The sequence below is a fragment of the Oscarella lobularis genome, chromosome 20 (genome assembly GCF_947507565.1).
Source record: "Oscarella lobularis chromosome 20, ooOscLobu1.1, whole genome shotgun sequence".
Lineage (NCBI taxonomy): Eukaryota > Metazoa > Porifera > Homoscleromorpha > Homosclerophorida > Oscarellidae > Oscarella > Oscarella lobularis.
The window spans coordinates 1,363,280-1,379,978 of NC_089194.1; the positions used below are offsets into that span (position 1 = coordinate 1,363,280).

The 16,699-nt window shown below is 50.9% G+C and overlaps 3 protein-coding genes and 1 long non-coding RNA gene across 4 annotated transcripts; 3 read left to right on the plus strand and 1 right to left on the minus strand.

The window, feature by feature from the left end:
- Nucleotides 1–676: 676 nt before the first annotated feature.
- Nucleotides 677–6,539, plus strand: LOC136199171 (uncharacterized). The gene is made up of 8 exons (XM_065989325.1): nucleotides 677–736; nucleotides 798–856; nucleotides 914–1,045; nucleotides 1,089–4,561; nucleotides 4,610–5,452; nucleotides 5,529–5,909; nucleotides 5,974–6,212; nucleotides 6,271–6,539. The coding sequence occupies exons 4-8, from the start codon at nucleotides 1,312–1,314 to the stop codon at nucleotides 6,382–6,384; spliced, it is 4,827 nt and encodes a 1,608-aa protein (XP_065845397.1). The 5' UTR covers nucleotides 677–736; nucleotides 798–856; nucleotides 914–1,045; nucleotides 1,089–1,311; the 3' UTR covers nucleotides 6,385–6,539.
- A 6-nt stretch (nucleotides 6,540–6,545) lies between these two features.
- On the plus strand, nucleotides 6,546–10,955 carry LOC136199182 (uncharacterized). The gene is made up of 3 exons (XR_010672999.1): nucleotides 6,546–6,622; nucleotides 6,679–6,777; nucleotides 10,598–10,955. It is a non-coding gene; the product is annotated as an uncharacterized lncRNA (long non-coding RNA).
- LOC136199174 (uncharacterized) lies at nucleotides 6,981–10,276 on the minus strand. Its single transcript, XM_065989327.1, has 6 exons — nucleotides 9,291–10,276; nucleotides 8,926–9,233; nucleotides 8,610–8,848; nucleotides 7,708–8,554; nucleotides 7,471–7,649; nucleotides 6,981–7,412 (listed from the first exon to the last, which is right to left on the minus strand). Exons 1-6 carry the CDS (start codon nucleotides 10,237–10,239, stop codon nucleotides 7,100–7,102), a joined length of 2,835 nt encoding a protein of 944 aa, XP_065845399.1. The 5' UTR covers nucleotides 10,240–10,276; the 3' UTR covers nucleotides 6,981–7,099.
- A 100-nt stretch (nucleotides 10,956–11,055) lies between the features above and the next one.
- Nucleotides 11,056–16,602, plus strand: LOC136199173 (uncharacterized). Its single transcript, XM_065989326.1, has 6 exons — nucleotides 11,056–11,137; nucleotides 11,197–14,529; nucleotides 14,589–15,422; nucleotides 15,579–15,959; nucleotides 16,009–16,247; nucleotides 16,310–16,602. Exons 2-6 carry the CDS (start codon nucleotides 11,280–11,282, stop codon nucleotides 16,421–16,423), a joined length of 4,818 nt encoding a protein of 1,605 aa, XP_065845398.1. The 5' UTR covers nucleotides 11,056–11,137; nucleotides 11,197–11,279; the 3' UTR covers nucleotides 16,424–16,602.
- The last annotated feature ends 97 nt before the right edge of the window (nucleotides 16,603–16,699 follow it).

Below are 16,699 nucleotides of genomic sequence, written 5' to 3' on the forward strand. Positions count from 1 at the left end.
TGCGTCAGAAGGTAGGCACTCGGATCCTGTTAGTACAACTTGCGGCGACAGGAGAACGCCTTCACATATGCGCTTAACCGTCTTCGACCTCTTGGCACTCGGAGCGCCCGAGTCCGCCGATGCGTACCCCGTTTGAGTGATGACTCCGAAAGCTTGGTAGCTTGCTTGAGCAGCCGGATTGCCGAAGTCGTTCGCCATAGTCGCCTCAATTGCGACGAACGATCGGCGACTGATGCCGTGGCATGCGACTGGTGGCGGGACGACGCCGAGGAAGACGAGCAGCAGAGCGGCGGCGAGCATCTTCAGTGTGTGGAGCTCCAGAAGCGACTGGCACTCCAAAGAGGATACACTCGGCCTTTCTACCCTCGTTGAGTAGCTAATAGGTCACACCCACCCAGCTTTTACCTACCTCAGCTAATAGCACATGCACGCGTGCCGACCCGTTTAAGATTAGAGTAGAGGCGGGTTGCATTTCAATCCCATTAATTCGTGTGAAGTCTGTGGCACATTTTGAGATTTGAAGTGAACTTATCTATTGCCCATCCCTAGATCACGAAAGAAACTTGTTTGATGCTTCAAAGGGTCTGTTTCTCCTTAGCATGCGACGCGTTAGCACCCCGCCCTTTGTTTGTTTCTATGCTTTTGTTTGTCGTCGTTTAGGGGTTTGACCTATAAGAAACGAAAGAGCCTCGGAAACAAAAACAATAGAACGTTTTCTCTCTGATGCGCATGGAAAGTAAGTCGCCCAATACCGTTGATCTCTTTGCTGTAGGAGACGCTACCTTGCCGTATACTAGCCTCTACGCAAGAGAGAAACGCAAGACTAAAGGCGGCGTCACGCCACCCCCTATTAGAAGTAGATAGACGGCGTGAAATGGTTCTGCATGGTACGCCACGACCATCTGTTCTTTAGAGAGAAGTAAGCAACTTTTGGCGTCATTATGTTGCTTGCGTTTAGCGGTGATTACACATCTGCCTCTTTGCAATGTGCTGAAATCATCTGAAAACACCGAAATGGTTCTTTTATCAGGACTAAATGGGCCTGGTAAGACACCGCCGATGATATCGTTTTTAAAAGAGGTTTTAAGAAATTTCTCTGTGCGTGGATGGATCTCAAAGTTGGCGCCAGTCGGCTCTTGCTAAAGCGTTCCGCGCGGGCAGTCAAAGGAAAGTTGAGTCTCGCCGTGGGGCCAAAATTGGATCCTCCCCGAGGCAAAATGCTTTTAGTCCGCGATGCTCTTTGCCACACTATAAGACTCTACTCAAAACGGCACTTCTACTCAGAGCGGGTCGCAACGCTATCGCCTAAACATGACGACGCCTCTCGCCGCTCTCGTTTTTGTTCTCATGTCCAACGCCGGCTCCGCTTACTTCCTCGGCGATCCCGGCGTTTTCGATCAAATGATCAACAAGTACGGCAACAGCATGGGCACAATGAACGAAACCGGTCTCAACATCTACATGATGGGCAACGCGCTCGTCGGCAAAGTGACGCCGCCGAGCGTCTTTCGCGTGCTCGACTTTCTCAAACTCATGCTCCCCTCCGTCGCGACGACGCTCGGCATCGACGAGGCGAATCTCGACAGTCCGTTCAATTTTCCCGTCGACAATTTCACGTTGAATATGGCCGAGAACGTTTGGTGCCTCGGCACGCAAGAACTACCGTCGATGCCTCTCATATCGCAATTCATGACTCTGTCCGACGTCACCGTGCTCGTTTGCCTCGAACTCGATCCCGAGGCGAATTCGCTTGCCGATCGACTTCAAGTGAGCGAGTTCGCGATAGCCGGCGTCTGGCAGATGGGTAGCATCGGTCTCGAATTCAAATTCAGTCTCGTCGACTCGACGTATTATTTTCGCGGCGCGCCCACTACCGGTCTTCCCGTCGGCACGTTTATCGAGTATTTAGGTGCTAAGCTACTTCCGGACGAATTCGCCACGCCTCTCAAGAATTCCGGACTCAATTCGTTTAGCATCGAGAATGCGCGTTTCATCGGCGTCTACGGTAGCGACGGTTTTGCTATCGGTCTATCCGGCGATCCGACTATACAAGGGTGGGGTAGCTTTCGTTGTCATGTCATTTTTACGCGTTACATCGAAAGAGAGTATCAAGAAAAGGGCGTCGCCGTGACGATCGCAATTAACTTTCCCAATTTCAAGCTCGCCAATCTCGTTCAAAGACTCTCCGGCTACGACATAAGCGACGTTCCGTTCCTCGGAACGCTCACCATACCGGAAACGGGCGTCATCATCTCGACACGAGACTTGATACCGAACTATCTTCCCGAAGTCTTAAACGGGATCCTCGCACAAGCGAGGCCAATCTACAAAGGACTTACGTTTGCGACTGCTCTGCCTATCATACCCAATCAAGAAGCTGTCATTTTTGTCGTCCACATCGGCTCCGGCGGACTCAAGTTGACGATCGCCGATCCGGGTCGTGCACTTACGTTGGGTAACATTCTCAGTGCCGTCATTCCTGACTTTTCACTAAGCGAACTTACCGTTCCGCCTGGAATATCGAACATCGTTCAAACTCTTCTCAATATTCAACTGTTCAGCTTCTCGATCTCGACGAAGCCCAAGTGTATTGCCGTCGAATTCAAACTCGATCAAGCGTTCGAAGTCGTCCCAGGAATTGCACGCATTATTCATCCGTCGCTCTATATCAACGCAACGTTCTCCAAACCTCGTAAGATAGTGTTTAAGGCGGGCGGCTTTTGGGAATTCGGTTCGTCCGAGTTTCCCATTGCAATCGAACCGGCTCCTCCACCCCCAAGACTTCCCGGTCAAAATAACCAACTCGTTAAAGCGAAAGGATTTCTTCTCACCGGTAAAGGAGACGAAATAAGCGTTCAGGGTGTCATTAGTAAATTCGACGCCGACTTCCTACCGGAAGAACTTCAGTCCGTACTTCAAGCGGCATCGATGTTAGATTTCGCCATAGAAGATCCGACATTCAAAATTCCGATTGGAACCGGTGCAAAAGGCTTCCAATGCCAATTCTCCGGCCGCCCGAGAATCAACGGCTGGTCGGGGGTGACTCTAAACGCTGTCGTAAGCAAGACGACGGGCAAAGCGGCACTGGCCGTCGGCTTCGAGTTTGTCAACATGGGAATCGCCGATCTCGTACAGCAGTTGACTGGCGTCAGTGTCAAAGCGCTGACTCTTCTCGATCGATCACTGAAAGTCGCTGTCATGATATCTTCGCGTTCAATGGATAACGTCGTCCTCGAAGGCGAGGCTCTGAGCCAAATTCCTCTCCGACGCGGTCTCTCCATCGTCGCCGTTTTCACATTTCCCGCCGACTGTCTCGGCGACTCGTTCTGCGAGTTTGCTAAGGGAGCACTCGGCAGCAGCGCGAGTCTACAAATCGCCGCGACGATCACGTCGCTTCGTCAGTTTAGCTTCTCGGCCGGCGTCAACAATATCAAATTGGGCGAGGGGCTCATGCTCAGCGAAGCGGCGCTCGAATTCGCCATGGGCATGGAAACGTACGTCGGTATACGCGCCACTCTGACGCTCAGCGATCCGCCGCTCTCCTTCACCGGATGGGTCCGAGCCGGCATTCAAGGTCTCGAACTCGGCATGACAATGAGCGGCATGTGGAAACGACCGTTCGGCATCGATTTCCTCGCCTTCGGCAAAGGCATCATATCGATCACTCTCAAACCCGGAGTCCCGCTTCCCGGTATCGAATTGGGCGGCGAAGTACGCGTGGGGAAACTCGACAGTGGACGCGAAATCATCGCCGCCGTCTATCTCGGCATCGATCCGACGATGCCTCGTCGTAATTATTTCTACGGATCGATCAATAAACTGACGATCGGTTCCGTACTCCAAGCGTTTGACATCCAATTGTCGTTGCCCAAATGTCTAGCCGACAGCGGTCTTCCCTACGGACTTAAAGTGTCGTTTTCGTTAGACTCGCGCGAACTTGTTCCGTCGGGTATCGTCATACCCCAAGGCTTCGTTCTGAACGGGACGATTGACATTCTCGGCTGGCGACTCAAGGCCTATATCAACATCGGTCTTCCACGTGGCATTAAAATTGACATTCGCATGGATCCACTCACTATAGGAGGCGGCGTTTTGAAACTGTACAAATCGAGCACCGAAACGACGGTCGGTCCGCTTCTCGTCGCCGACGTCACCGCTTCGCCGCCAAACGTCAACGTCACGGCGGCGGGATACGTGAGCTTGTTCTTTGGAATGATGGAAGCGGAAATCTTTCTTCAAATAACAAACACGCATTTTCTGTTTTACGTGCGAAGACGATTCTTCCTTTTCGAGGCCTTGTTGAAGGTCTACGCCTCGTACGGATCCCTTCAAGACGCGTCGTTTCAAGTGTACGGACTCCTATCAACCGCGTGGATGGAAGAGCTGGAGAGATCGGTTTGCGCTAAGATAGACGCAGCTGCGAAGGTGGCGACGGACAAAATAGACGAGGCGAAAAGAAAAGTCGACGGTGCTCATGCGAAGTTCGACGCCGTTGTGGCAGATCTTCGACAAAAACGCCGTAACGTCAACAGCCTTTGTGGACTTAGAACTTGTCACAAGAGTAAGATGAGAACGATTTAACGTCGACCTCTATCTTTTTTCGTTCTAGTTTGCATGGGATGCCCGTCGTGGAATTCGTGTTGTACACGTTGGTGGGGATCATGCATAGGCTGCCCTTCGTGGAATCATTGCTGTTGGCGCGCTCCTGACCTCATATGCGAGGTGGCCAACGTGGGTTGCAAGGCGCTTCGCGGCATTGCGTACGCTGCCCTCTGGGTCGCGGAGAAAATCGTCGACGGCAGTCGATGGACGCTCGAAGTTGCCAAGGGAGTTTTGGACGCGGTCAAGTGGACCGTACGCATTGCAGCCGAAGCGGCGAAATTCATTGTTCGGCTTGGTCTCGGTGGCATCATAAGCATCAAGAAAATCGAATTCGACATCAAAATTGGAATCGTTAAATCCGGCCACTTTTCGGGCTCGATCGTCGTTTCGTTCTTGCGACGAGCCGAAATCACGATGAGTTTTTACCTGCGATTGCCGAGCGTCCAAAGCATGGCGTCGGATTTGGCCGATGCCATTTTTCCCGGCATTACGGGACGACGTAAGCGAGACGTCGATGATCAACTTCGACGAAACATGCCCGACTACAGTCGTCGTCACTATTTGCCTGAAATGTACGTCTATAAACCGGGCTCCGTAGCCGAATACCGACCCAGACGCGAATTTCCGGAACCGGAAGAGGTGTACGAAAAAACTGAGTTCGTTGTGAGGAAGCGATCGTTGACTGACGAATTGCGAGCCGAGAAGGCGCACATCGATGCAGACCTGGTTGACATGCGTAATCGTGTTAGACAGTTTGTTCATCCAGGTTCTGCCGCAGCCGCAGCCCCTCCGGCGTCGAATGCGACTCAAAAGAAGCTTCTACCTCTTGCTCAATTGAAGCAAAGCCTCAGTAAGCAAAGCGAGCGCTGTAGATAATAGTAACGCCCTTGCATTTAATCACTGACTTAATTAATTCTGTTCTGTAGATACTTCCGCTGAAAAGTGCGCGCATTTTGGTGAAATCAAACAATTTATTCTCGAAATACCTCTTGCTATGGGAGCTGTCTACGGAGAGTGGAAAAATACCGTTGGCAATTACACAAACGAAGTCCAAGTTCTCACTGAGGGCTATACTAACGTGAGTATGCAAGAAGCAGAGACAGCCGCAAGTGCTGCACAGGCTCGGCAAGAATTTAGCGATTTGGAAGCAGCCGAGCGAAATCAATCAGACCTCGTCAAAGAGGCGAAAAATTTGCCGAACATTACAAGCACGCCCCCTTCGCTTACGGCAGAAGACGCAGTAACGTTTAGCAATAACATGACGGAAGAGACGATTAACAAGCAATTGGTTGCTGAAATTGGCAATGGTACATCGATAGGGAATCATTGCTCACAAACTCACTCGCTTTATTAATTAATAATATTATTAAGGCTATTCGGAGTGGAATCGAACTTTCAAGGACGAAGTTGTTTCTGAAAACGTCCGAACGATCAAGTCTATCGTGCAGGCATACGGCGAGGACGTGACGGCCGAGACAGGCTTGACCCTCTCTCAATACATCAATGAAGTCTTTACGGCTCTAAAGGCTCCCTACGAAACCATTTCTCCCGGGGATACTCACTACGATTCGGCCGTTAATCTTCTCGAAAGCTTGGTGGCGATAAAAAAGGTAAATCTTCTTGTTGTAGTACGTCGTCACTATCTAATGTGTTTTAATTAATCAATAGAATTTGGATACTCTTATTAACGAGACGGTTTTTAAAGCAAAGGAAATATCTGACACTCTACTCGCTGAATTGAAGGAAATCGCGCAGATTAAAATATTCTGCTCTGCAAGCTAAAGTCCAAACCCTCGATCTGGCTGAAGCTCTTGGTATGTAAGAGAACGTTACTGTAGTTGTTTCTTGTCGTTTATTTGTTTCTCTTGTTGGGTCTGATTTTTGTCATGTCTCAGACAGTAAATGTTCTGTACGTAGCCATGACGTCAGTTACGTAAACACTTAACGTACGTCCTTCTTTCTTTTTTGCTGCTTTTCTGGAGTGAGACTAGACTTTTTCACATCTCTAAGTCGAAAGGCTGTAAGTTATTCACGTCGTTCTTCTACGACTCAACGGCATCGCGATTTCTCGCACAGATGCGGGCGGGGGCCCCCTCGAGCAAGTCTGCGCATCCTCTCGCCAACAAGCAATCCCTCGCCGTGAGCATCTGACCTCGCGCGAGAAGATCAATCAAGGTTTGATGTCTATGCGCATGCATAGCACTGGAGATAGGACGGTTTAGAGCACGGTTTACTATAGAGGCTAGCACTGCACTGCGGTTTAGAGGCGGCTAGGGCGGTTTAGAAGTTAGTAGCGCCTCTCCCCGTCAACGCCTCATCATCTCTTTCAGCGACTCTAGGATTTTCATTGGTTAGAAGACGCGCGACGCTAGACTTCATTCTTCGACATCAAAACACATTGATACCACGACCATTATTACATCAAACGTCAAAACGAGAAACACAATCCTTGAACTATAGGCACACATAAACCCCATGCAACTCGACGCCTTCTTTACTACGGCACAAAGAACTTCATGAAAACGGGATAGTGATCCGACACGCTATTCCAAGCGGCAAACGCTTTCATTCGAACTTTCGTCGAGGGTTTCGAATCGACAGCGCTATTGAACACCTTGACGTCGGGAAAGACAAAATCAGAAGCGGTCAAGTCGATCAGGGGCGGGACTCGAAGAATTTCCGGATTGTAAACACGACATCCCGTGACGCCCGGCTGGTTCGCTGGGCCGCTTACCGGCCACACGTAGTCGAGCGTCGTAAACTTGTCATATTTCGTAAAGGACATGGAACTGTATCCGGCCATAGTACACCTTATAAGAGTACGAGTTAGGAACGTGAGTCGCCCTTGCCGATTTAATTCGCTCTTACTTCACTTTGGGATTAGTGAAGATCGTATTGAAGTCGCCGACGAGAAAGGCGTTCGGCCTCTTGGTTTGCGGAACTGATTTCTCGGCCTCTTTTCGGTATTTCTCGCCGGTCGCCGGGCTACTGTCGACGTTTCGCACGTGGGCGCTTATGAGCGTAAGCTTGTACACCCATGCACCTCCCTGCACGCAACGAAATTCATCATTCTGTGTTACGCTACATTGAGACGGAGACTCTTACGGCGCCTTTCGTGTAAAATTCGCACATGAACGAGGGACGAGCACCGGTGCCGACAGCGGTGGTCATGCTGATCTCTTGGCAATTTCTCGGATAGATGCCGTTCTTGACGGCGAATCCGAGCTCTTTCGTTGTATCGGACCAGTACCAGTTTTTGTTCAGTATCAGCTTGTTCGTGCCCGAGACGCCGGTCCTCGTGATCGTGGCGTCGGGCTTCTTTTCCGTGTTCGTCTGTACTCTCGTCGCTTTCAATTCTTGCACGGCGACGATGTCAAATTTATCGAGCAGGGTCGTGAGTTTGGCTCCGCGTTTAATCTCTTTTCTTTCTTTGAAGTTGGCCTTGTGGTTGGTGTCCTTCCAATCGAGAGTCGGATCTAAGAATCTCGTATTCCACGTGGCCACTTGATAATTGGTGCCCGCGTGGGTAAACGTCACCGGTAGGTGATCGCTTAGATCTCGACTTCGAAATATGGGCATGTATCGTCTGCGCACCTTCGAATGGCAGGCGAGCAGTTCGCGATTAATATACGTAAGACGTTCGACTTGATCCCTGATTGGGAAGCGATAATTCGTCGGGGGACACGACGCTACCTGGGTCGAAAGTCTCGGCGGCTTGAAGGGAATTTTTAAACCACTGGGAGTCTCCTCGCCGACCTCTCCGTTTAGAATTGTGCCCGCCGTCTTGCCCGCGTCGCCCGTTTTCTCCGGATAATAGGTGTACATTAGGCGAACGTTTTTGCTCACGGCGAATCGATCGTAGTGCGATTCTGCAATTGGTGGCTTGCTGGGGTCCGTGTAGATCTCTTCGCGATGCGTCGTCATTCCGGGATCGTGAAACTGCATATCTTCCCTATATACGGAGAGTAATTGGATATAATAGGAAGTCATTGCGCCTTAATTCGTACAGATATTCCATTGTCTTTATCGTGTCGACGGCCGCGTCGGTTTTCGATCCGGTCGAAGAACTCTTACCTCCTCCGACGTTAAAGTCGCCGGCGATCATGACGATTTTGTTGTTCGACGTCATTGCGGCGATGTCGCTTTGAATTTGTTGCAGCTCCGTGTATCGATTGGAGGCGTAAGCGCTGGTCAGATGAACGTTATAGATGGTGAACGTGTTTGAAGACGTCGTTACAGCATTGTTCTGCGAGAGGAAAAAAAACCGCGCGAAACAATTAATTAAGGAAAAAGTAGACTTCGAATTTTCCTCTCTTTGCCAACCTTAAAGGTGCATCTCACGCTCGTTCCAGCTTGGAGCGTTTTGCAGGAGAGAATTGAAAATTTATTCGAATCGTACACGAAAGCGAATTCGTCCCTCGCGTAGAGTGCCCGACCCGGCAGGTAGCTTAGAATGTGGGTGGAAAAGAATGCTTTCTCGTCGCTAGTCGACGAGGTGAGCTGCGTTCCGACCTCCTGTAAAGCGAGTATCTCGGCTCTCTCGATGATATTTCGAAACGTTTCTGCTTGCTCGGCTCTGTAGGGACGGTTCGCGGAGAACTTCTCCAGTCCTTGCATGTTGAACGTCCCAACTGTCAAAAAAAAACAAAAGAGAATCAGATCGTATTAGGAAGAAACGAACGACGTACTCCTCGTTCCGCTCGGAATGTAGTCGTCGTGAAATGTGAGACCCTTCTTGTCTAGCTTTCGGGCTTCGCGTAGAATGCTTTTGACGTCACCTTGGGTGAAACGTCTGCCGCAGACGTAGGCGTCGTTGCACTGGGGTTTTAGCGGCGTGCCAGTAGTCGTCGGGTCATCGCCCGGCGCGTGCGCGTCCTTGCAGAACGTGCCCGAGCTCCTGAGCGACACGAGTCCGCCGACGCTGACAATCTTTTCCTGCGACGTTTTAGTGAAGGAGAAGAAGGCCGAGCCGCTCAGCACCGTCTTGCCTTTGCAAACGGTCAGTTGGCTGCACCGGAGAGCGATCAGTTCGTCTTTTGATTCGAATTGGCAGTTTTGAAGGGCCGTGTCTATAGACGTCATTTCCGTGGCGTAAGAAGCGGCCGATTTGTGAGCGAGCCACGACGATACGTAGATCGATCGCGCAGTATCCGAGTCTTCTCTGATTCCGTATCGATAGTTGTACGTCTGGCTGTCCGTAAACCAGGACAAAAAGGGATAGACAGTCGGTTTCGTTTTCGGTTCCCTGGGAAGTTCAATGAGATAATATCTATTTGCCTGTTTGAATTGGGCATGGGTTATGGAAATGACGTCCCCCAGAAACTCGAAACTCATCGACGCAGCTGTGTCTTTAGGTAGGCACTCGAATGCCGTCAGTACGACTCGCGGCGACAGGAGAACGCCTTCGCATCTGCGCTTTAGCGTCTTCCTCGTCTTCGCGGAAGCCGACGATGGGACGACCAATTCAGTGATGACGCCGAAAGCCTGATAGTTTTTTGTAGACGCCGTATCGAACTCGCTTGCCATCGTCGCGGGAATTGGCTCGACGAACGAGCGGCGACTGATGCCGTGGCACGCGACTGGCGGCGGCGGCGAGACGACGCCGAGGACGACGAGCAGCAGAGCGGCGGCGAGCATCTTCAGCGCGCGGAGCCTCAGAAGCGACTGGCGCTCCAAAGAGGATACACCCAGCCTTTTACCCCCGTTGAGTAGCTAATAGTTCGCGCACATGCCGGCCCGTTTAAGATAATTAGTTTGAATGGATCCTATTAGAGTGTGGAGGGGGGGTTGCATTTTTATCCTATTTGTGCGAGGTCTCTGGCACATCGGCGAGACTTGAGTACCCTCCACTGCGCATTTCTAACTTAGGCGAACACAAAGGAAAAAGTTATTTGATGCTTCGAGGGATCTGTTTCCCTTGACATGCGACAGTTAGCCTAATAGCGCGCCGCCCGTGTACGCTATGCTATTTGTCTGACGTAACTTTCGTGCCTAGGAGTCTGACTGATAAGAAACGAAGAGAACAAAAGAAACTTTTTTCACTGATGCGCAGGGGAAGCAAGTCACCCAGTGCCGTCGACCTCTTGACAGTAGAAGACGCTGCGTTGGGATTAGTATTGCTGTACTAGTCTCCAGGTAGGAGAGAAGACGAAATTCCCAAAGTAGCAACACGCCACCCACTTCTACAGTAATGGCTCTCGTACGTCACAACAAAAACTGTTCGTTAGAAAAGTAAGCCTTTTTTCGTGTTATAACCTGTCGTCCGCGTGAGCACTTGCGTAAAGTATTGATTTCAATAGCTATTACACGAATCCAGCGGCGATTCTTTTCAATTTGCTAATCTGACTTTATCTGAAAAGGCTATTAGACAAATCGATCCAAACGATTTTTTGCTGTTCATATCAAAACGAAGTGTGCACGGTAAGACACCGCCGATGATCTCATTTCTAAAACGCCTTTTAAGAAATTTCTCTGTGCGTGGGAATTGACGCCAGTCGGCTCTTTCAAAAGCATTCCGCGGGCATTCGAAGTCGATGTTAGTCTGGCCGTGTGGCCAAAATCGGGATCCTCCCTAAACCGAAATAACCCGTTTAGCCCACGACGCTCTTTTGCCTCTATAAGACCCAACTCCGCGCGGCACTTCCACTCAGAGCGGGTCGCAACGCCATCGCCTAAACATGACGACGCCTCTCGCCGCTCTCGTTTTTGTTCTCATGTCGAACGCCGGCTCCGCTTACTTCCTCGGCGATCCCGGCGTTTTTGATCAAATGATCAACAAGTACGGCAACAGCATGGGCACAATGAACGAAACCGGTCTCACCATCTACATGATGGGCGACTCGCTCGTCGGCAAGGTGACGCCGCCGAGCGTCTTTCGCGTGCTCGACTTTCTCAAACTCATGCTCCCGTCCGTCGCGGCGACGCTCGGCATCGACGAGGCGAATCTCGACAATCCGTTCAATTTTCCCGTCGACAATTTCACGCTGAACATGGCAGACAACACGTGGTGTCTCGGCACGCAAGAACTACCGTCGATGCCTCTCATATCGGACTTCATGACTCTGTCCGACGTCACCGTGCTCGTTTGCCTCGAACTCAATCCCGAAGCGAATTCGCTTGCCGATCGACTTCAAGTGAGCGAGTTCGCGATAGCGGGCGTCTGGCAAATGGGTAGCATCAGTCTCGAATTCAAATTCAGTCGCGTCGGCTCGACGTATTATTTTCGCGGCGCGCCCACTACCGGTCTTCCCGTCGGCACGTTTATCGAGTATTTAGGTGCTAAGCTACTTCCGGACGAATTCGCCACGCCTCTCAAGAATTCTGGACTCGATTCGTTTAGCATCGAGAATGCGCGTTTCATCGGCGTCTACGGCAGCGACGGTTTTGCCATCGGGCTATCCGGTGATCCGACTATACAAGGGTGGGGTAGCTTTCGTTGTCATGTCATTTTTACGCGCTACATCCAAAGAGAATATCAAGAAGGGGGCCTCGCCGTGACGATTGCAATTAACTTTCCCGATTTCTCGCTCGCCAATCTCGTTCAAAAACTGTCCGGCTACGACATAAGCGACGTTCCGTTCCTCGGAACGCTCACCGTACCGGAAACGGGCGTCATCATCTCGACACGAGACTTAGTACCGGACCTTCTCCCCGAAGTCTTGGACGGTATCCTCGCACAAGCGAGGCCAGTCTACAAAGGACTCACGTTTGCGATTGCATTGCCCATCATACCAAATCAAGCAGCCGTCATTTTCGTCGTTCACATCGGCCCCAGCGGACTCAAGTTGACGATCGCCGATCCGGGTAGCGCGCTTACGTTGGGCAACATTCTCAGCGCCGTCATTCCGAATTTTTCGCTCGACGAACTCACACTTCCACCGGGAATATCGGACCTCGTTCAAAGTCTTCTCAATATTCAGCTATTCGGCTTTTCGATATCGACGAAGCCCAAGTGCATTGCCGTCGAATTCAAAATCAATCAAGCCGTCGAAGTCGTGCCGGGATTCGCGCGCATCATCGATCCGTCGCTCTACATCAACGTGACGTTCTCCAAACCGCGTACGATCGTCTTCAAGGCGGGCGGCTTTTGGGAATTCGGTTCGTCCGAGTTTCCCATTGGAATCGAACCGGCTCCCCTACCTCCACGACTTCCCGGTCAGAATAACGAACTTGTCAAAGCGAAAGGATTTCTCCTAACCGGTAAAGGAGACGAAATAAGCGTTCAGGGCATCATTAGTAAATTCGACGCCGACTTCCTACCGGCAGAACTTCAGTCCGTACTCCAAGCGGCATCGATGTTGGATTTCGCCATATTAGATCCGACATTCAAAATTCCAATCGGCACCGGTGCATCGGGTTTCCAATGCCAATTCTCCGGTACCCCGGAGATCAACGGCTGGTCGGGAGTGACTCTCAACGCCGTCGTGAGCAAGACGACGGGCAAGGCGGCACTCGCCGTCGGCTTCGAGTTCGCCAACACGGGAATCGCCGATCTCATACAACAGTTGACGGGCGTCAACGTCAAAGCGCTAAGTCTCCTCGATCGATCGATGAAAGTCGCCTTCATGATATCGTCGCGTACGATGGAAGACGTCGTGCTCGAAGGCGAAGCTCTGAGCAAAATTCCTCTACGACGCGGTCTCTCCATCGTCGCCGTTTTTTCGTTCCCAGCCGACTGTCTCGGAGACTCGTTCTGCGAGTTTGCCAAGGGAGCACTCGGCAGCAGTGCGAGTATGCAAATCGCCGCGACGATTACGTCGCTTCGTCAATTTAGCTTCTCGGCCGGCGTCAACAACATCGAATTGGGCGCCGGTCTCGTTCTCAGCGAAGCGGCGCTCGAATTCGCAATCGGTACTGAGACGTACGTCGGTATACGCGCCACTCTGACGCTCAGCGATCCGCCACTCTCCTTCACCGGATGGGTCCGAGCCGGCATTCAGGGTCTCGAACTCGGCATGACAATGACCGGCATATGGAAGCGAGCGTTCGGCATCGATTTTCTCGCCTTCGGCAACGGCATCATATCGATTACCCTCAAACCCGGCGTCCCGGTGCCCGGTATCGAATTGGGCGGCGAAGTGCGCGTGGGACAACTCGACAGCGGACGCGAAATCATCGCCAAAGTCTATCTCGGCATCGATCCGACGATGCCGCGTCGTAATTATTTCTACGGATCGGTCAATAAATTGACAATCGGTTCCGTACTCGAAGCGTTTAACATCGACTTGACGTTGCCCCAGTGTCTAGCCAACAGCGGTCTTCCCAATGGACTCGAAGTATCGTTTGCTCTAGAAGCGCGCGAACTTATTCCCTCGGGTATTGTCATACCTCAAGGCTTCGTTCTGAACGGGACGATCGACATTCTCGGCTGGCGACTCAAGGCCTATATCAACATAGGCCTTCCACGTGGCATCAAAGTTGACATTCGCATGGATCCGCTCACTATAGGGGGCGGCGTTTTGAAACTGTACAAATCGAAAGCCGAGTCGTCGGTCGGTCCCCTTCTCGTCGCCGACGTCACCGCTTCGCCGCCGAAAGTCAACGTCACGGCGGCGGGATACGTGAGCTTGTTCTTCGGAATGATCGAAGCAGAGATCTTTCTTCAAATAACGAACACGCAGTTTCTCTTCTTTATTCGAACGAGATTTTTCTTGTTCGACGCCCTGCTGAAGATCTACGCTTCGTACGGATCCCTTCAGGACGCGTCGTTTCGCGTGTACGGACTCCTATCGACCGCGTGGATGGAAGAGCTGGCGAGACAAGTCTGCGCTACGATAGACAGAGCTGCGAAAGCGGCGACGGACGCAATAGACAGAGCTCAACGAAAAGTCGACGCCGCCAATTCAAAATTCGACGCGGCGGTCAGAACTCTTCGAGACAAACGAAATAACGTGAACCGTCTCTGTCGACTTCGAACTTGTCGCTCAGGTAACGCCTTACAGAAACTTTGTACAGACTAATGCTTATTTATCTTTTTTCTTTCTCAGTTTGCATGGGTTGCCCGTCGTGGAATTCGTGCTGCCGCCGTTGGTGGGGACGATGTATCGGCTGTCCGGGGTGGAATCATTGCTGTTGGCGTGCTCCCGACATCATATGCGAGGCGTACAACGTGGGTTGCAAGGCGCTTCGCGGCATTGCGTACGCTGCCCTATGGCTCGCGGAGAAAATCGTCGATAACAGTCGATGGACGCTCGACGTTGCCAAGGGAGTTTTGGAGGGCGTCAAGTGGACCGTGCGCATTGCAGCCGAGGCGGCGAAATTCATTGTAAATCTCGGTCTCGGCGGACTCATTAACATTAAGAAAATCGAATTCGACATCGTAATTGGAATCGTTAAACCCGGAAAGTTTTCCGGCACGCTCGTCGTTTCGTTCCTGCGAAAAGCCGACATCACGATGAGTTTTTACCTGCGATTGCCAAGCGTCCAAAGCATGGCGTCCGATTTGGCCGATGCTATTTTCCCCGGCATCACGGGACGACGTAAGCGAGAAGTCGACGAGGCTCTTCGTCGACACATGCCCGAGTACAGTCGTCGACACTACATGCCCGAAATGTACGTCTATAAACCGGGCTCCGTAGCCGAATACCGACCCAGACGCGAATTCCCGGAACCGGAAGAGGTGTACGAAAAAACCGAGTTCCTCGTGAGGAAGCGAGCTTTGGCCGACGAGTTGCAAGCCGAGAAGACGCACATCGAATCGGACCTGGCTGACTTGCATAACCGTGTTCAACAGTTTGTTCGTCCTTCCACTGTCACACCAGCGCCGGCAACTTCAAGTCAAACACAACTTTTACATCTCAGTGATTTGAAGAAAGAACTCGGTAAGCAAAGCGAGCTGCTATAGTCATCTCCCAGACCCTTCTCCCATTGACTATCTTTCCTCCCGATAACGTTTTGAGGCGACTTATAATTAGACAGTCCCTTGTTATTTTTTCAGTTCAACCACTGATTAATGTTAATTATTTTCTGTCGTGTAGCTACTCCCGCTGAAAAGTGCGCACATTTTGGTGAAATCAAACAATTCATTCTCGAAATACCTCTCGCTATGGAGGCCGTCTACGGAGAGTGGAAAAATACCGTTGGCAATTACACGAACGAAGTCCAAGTTCTCACTGAGGGCTATACTAACGTGAGTATGCAAGAAGCAGAGGCAGCCGCAAGCGTCGCACAGGCTCGACAAGAGTTCAGCGATTTTGAAGCGGCAGAGCGAAATCAATCAGACCTCGTCGAAGAGGCGAAAAATTTGCCGAACGTTACGACCGCGCCCTCGTTTCTTACGGCAGCAGACTCGGTAGCGTTTAGCAATAACATGACGGAAGAGACGATTAACAAGGAATTGGTTGTCGAAGTTGGCAATGGTACATCAATGTTAGAAACTCACTCGCTTTATTTATTTTTTTAATTAAGGCTATTCGGAGTGGAATCGAACTTTCAAGGACGAAGTTGTTTCCGAGAACGTCCGAACGGTCAAGGCTATCGTACAGGCTTACGGCGAGGACGTGAAGGCCGAGACGGGCTTGACGCTCACCCAATATATCAATGAAGTCTTTAATGCTCTAAAGGCGCCGTACGAGACTATTTCTCCCGGGGATACTCACTACAATTCGGCTGTTAATCTTCTCGAAAGCTTGGCGGCAATAAAGCAGGTAAGTCTTCTCGACGTATAGTACTTCGTCACTCTAATGAGTTTTATTAATTAATTAAATAGAATTTGGACACTCTTATTACCGAGACGGTTTTTAAAGCGAAGGAAATATCTGACACTCTACTTGCCGAACTGCAGGAAATTTCGCAGATTAAAATATTCTGCTCCGCAAGTTGAAGTTAAAGTCCCCAGTCCTCTCTGGCTGAAGCTCTTGGAATATGTAAGGGAATGTATTAGTTGTCTCTTGTCTTTTATCTGTTTCACTTCTTGGGTTTGCTGTGTCGGGTCTAATCTTTTTAGATTGTGTCGCTTTTTGTCATGTCGGAGTCTCGGAATAGTAAACTTGCTCTGTGTGACCTGTCAAGAGATCCTGGCTTTTGATTCCAGTGTCTTCACGCCTCTGTCCTCGCAAAAGAAGACGAATTTGCAGTCGACGACGAAGCACGGAACTCT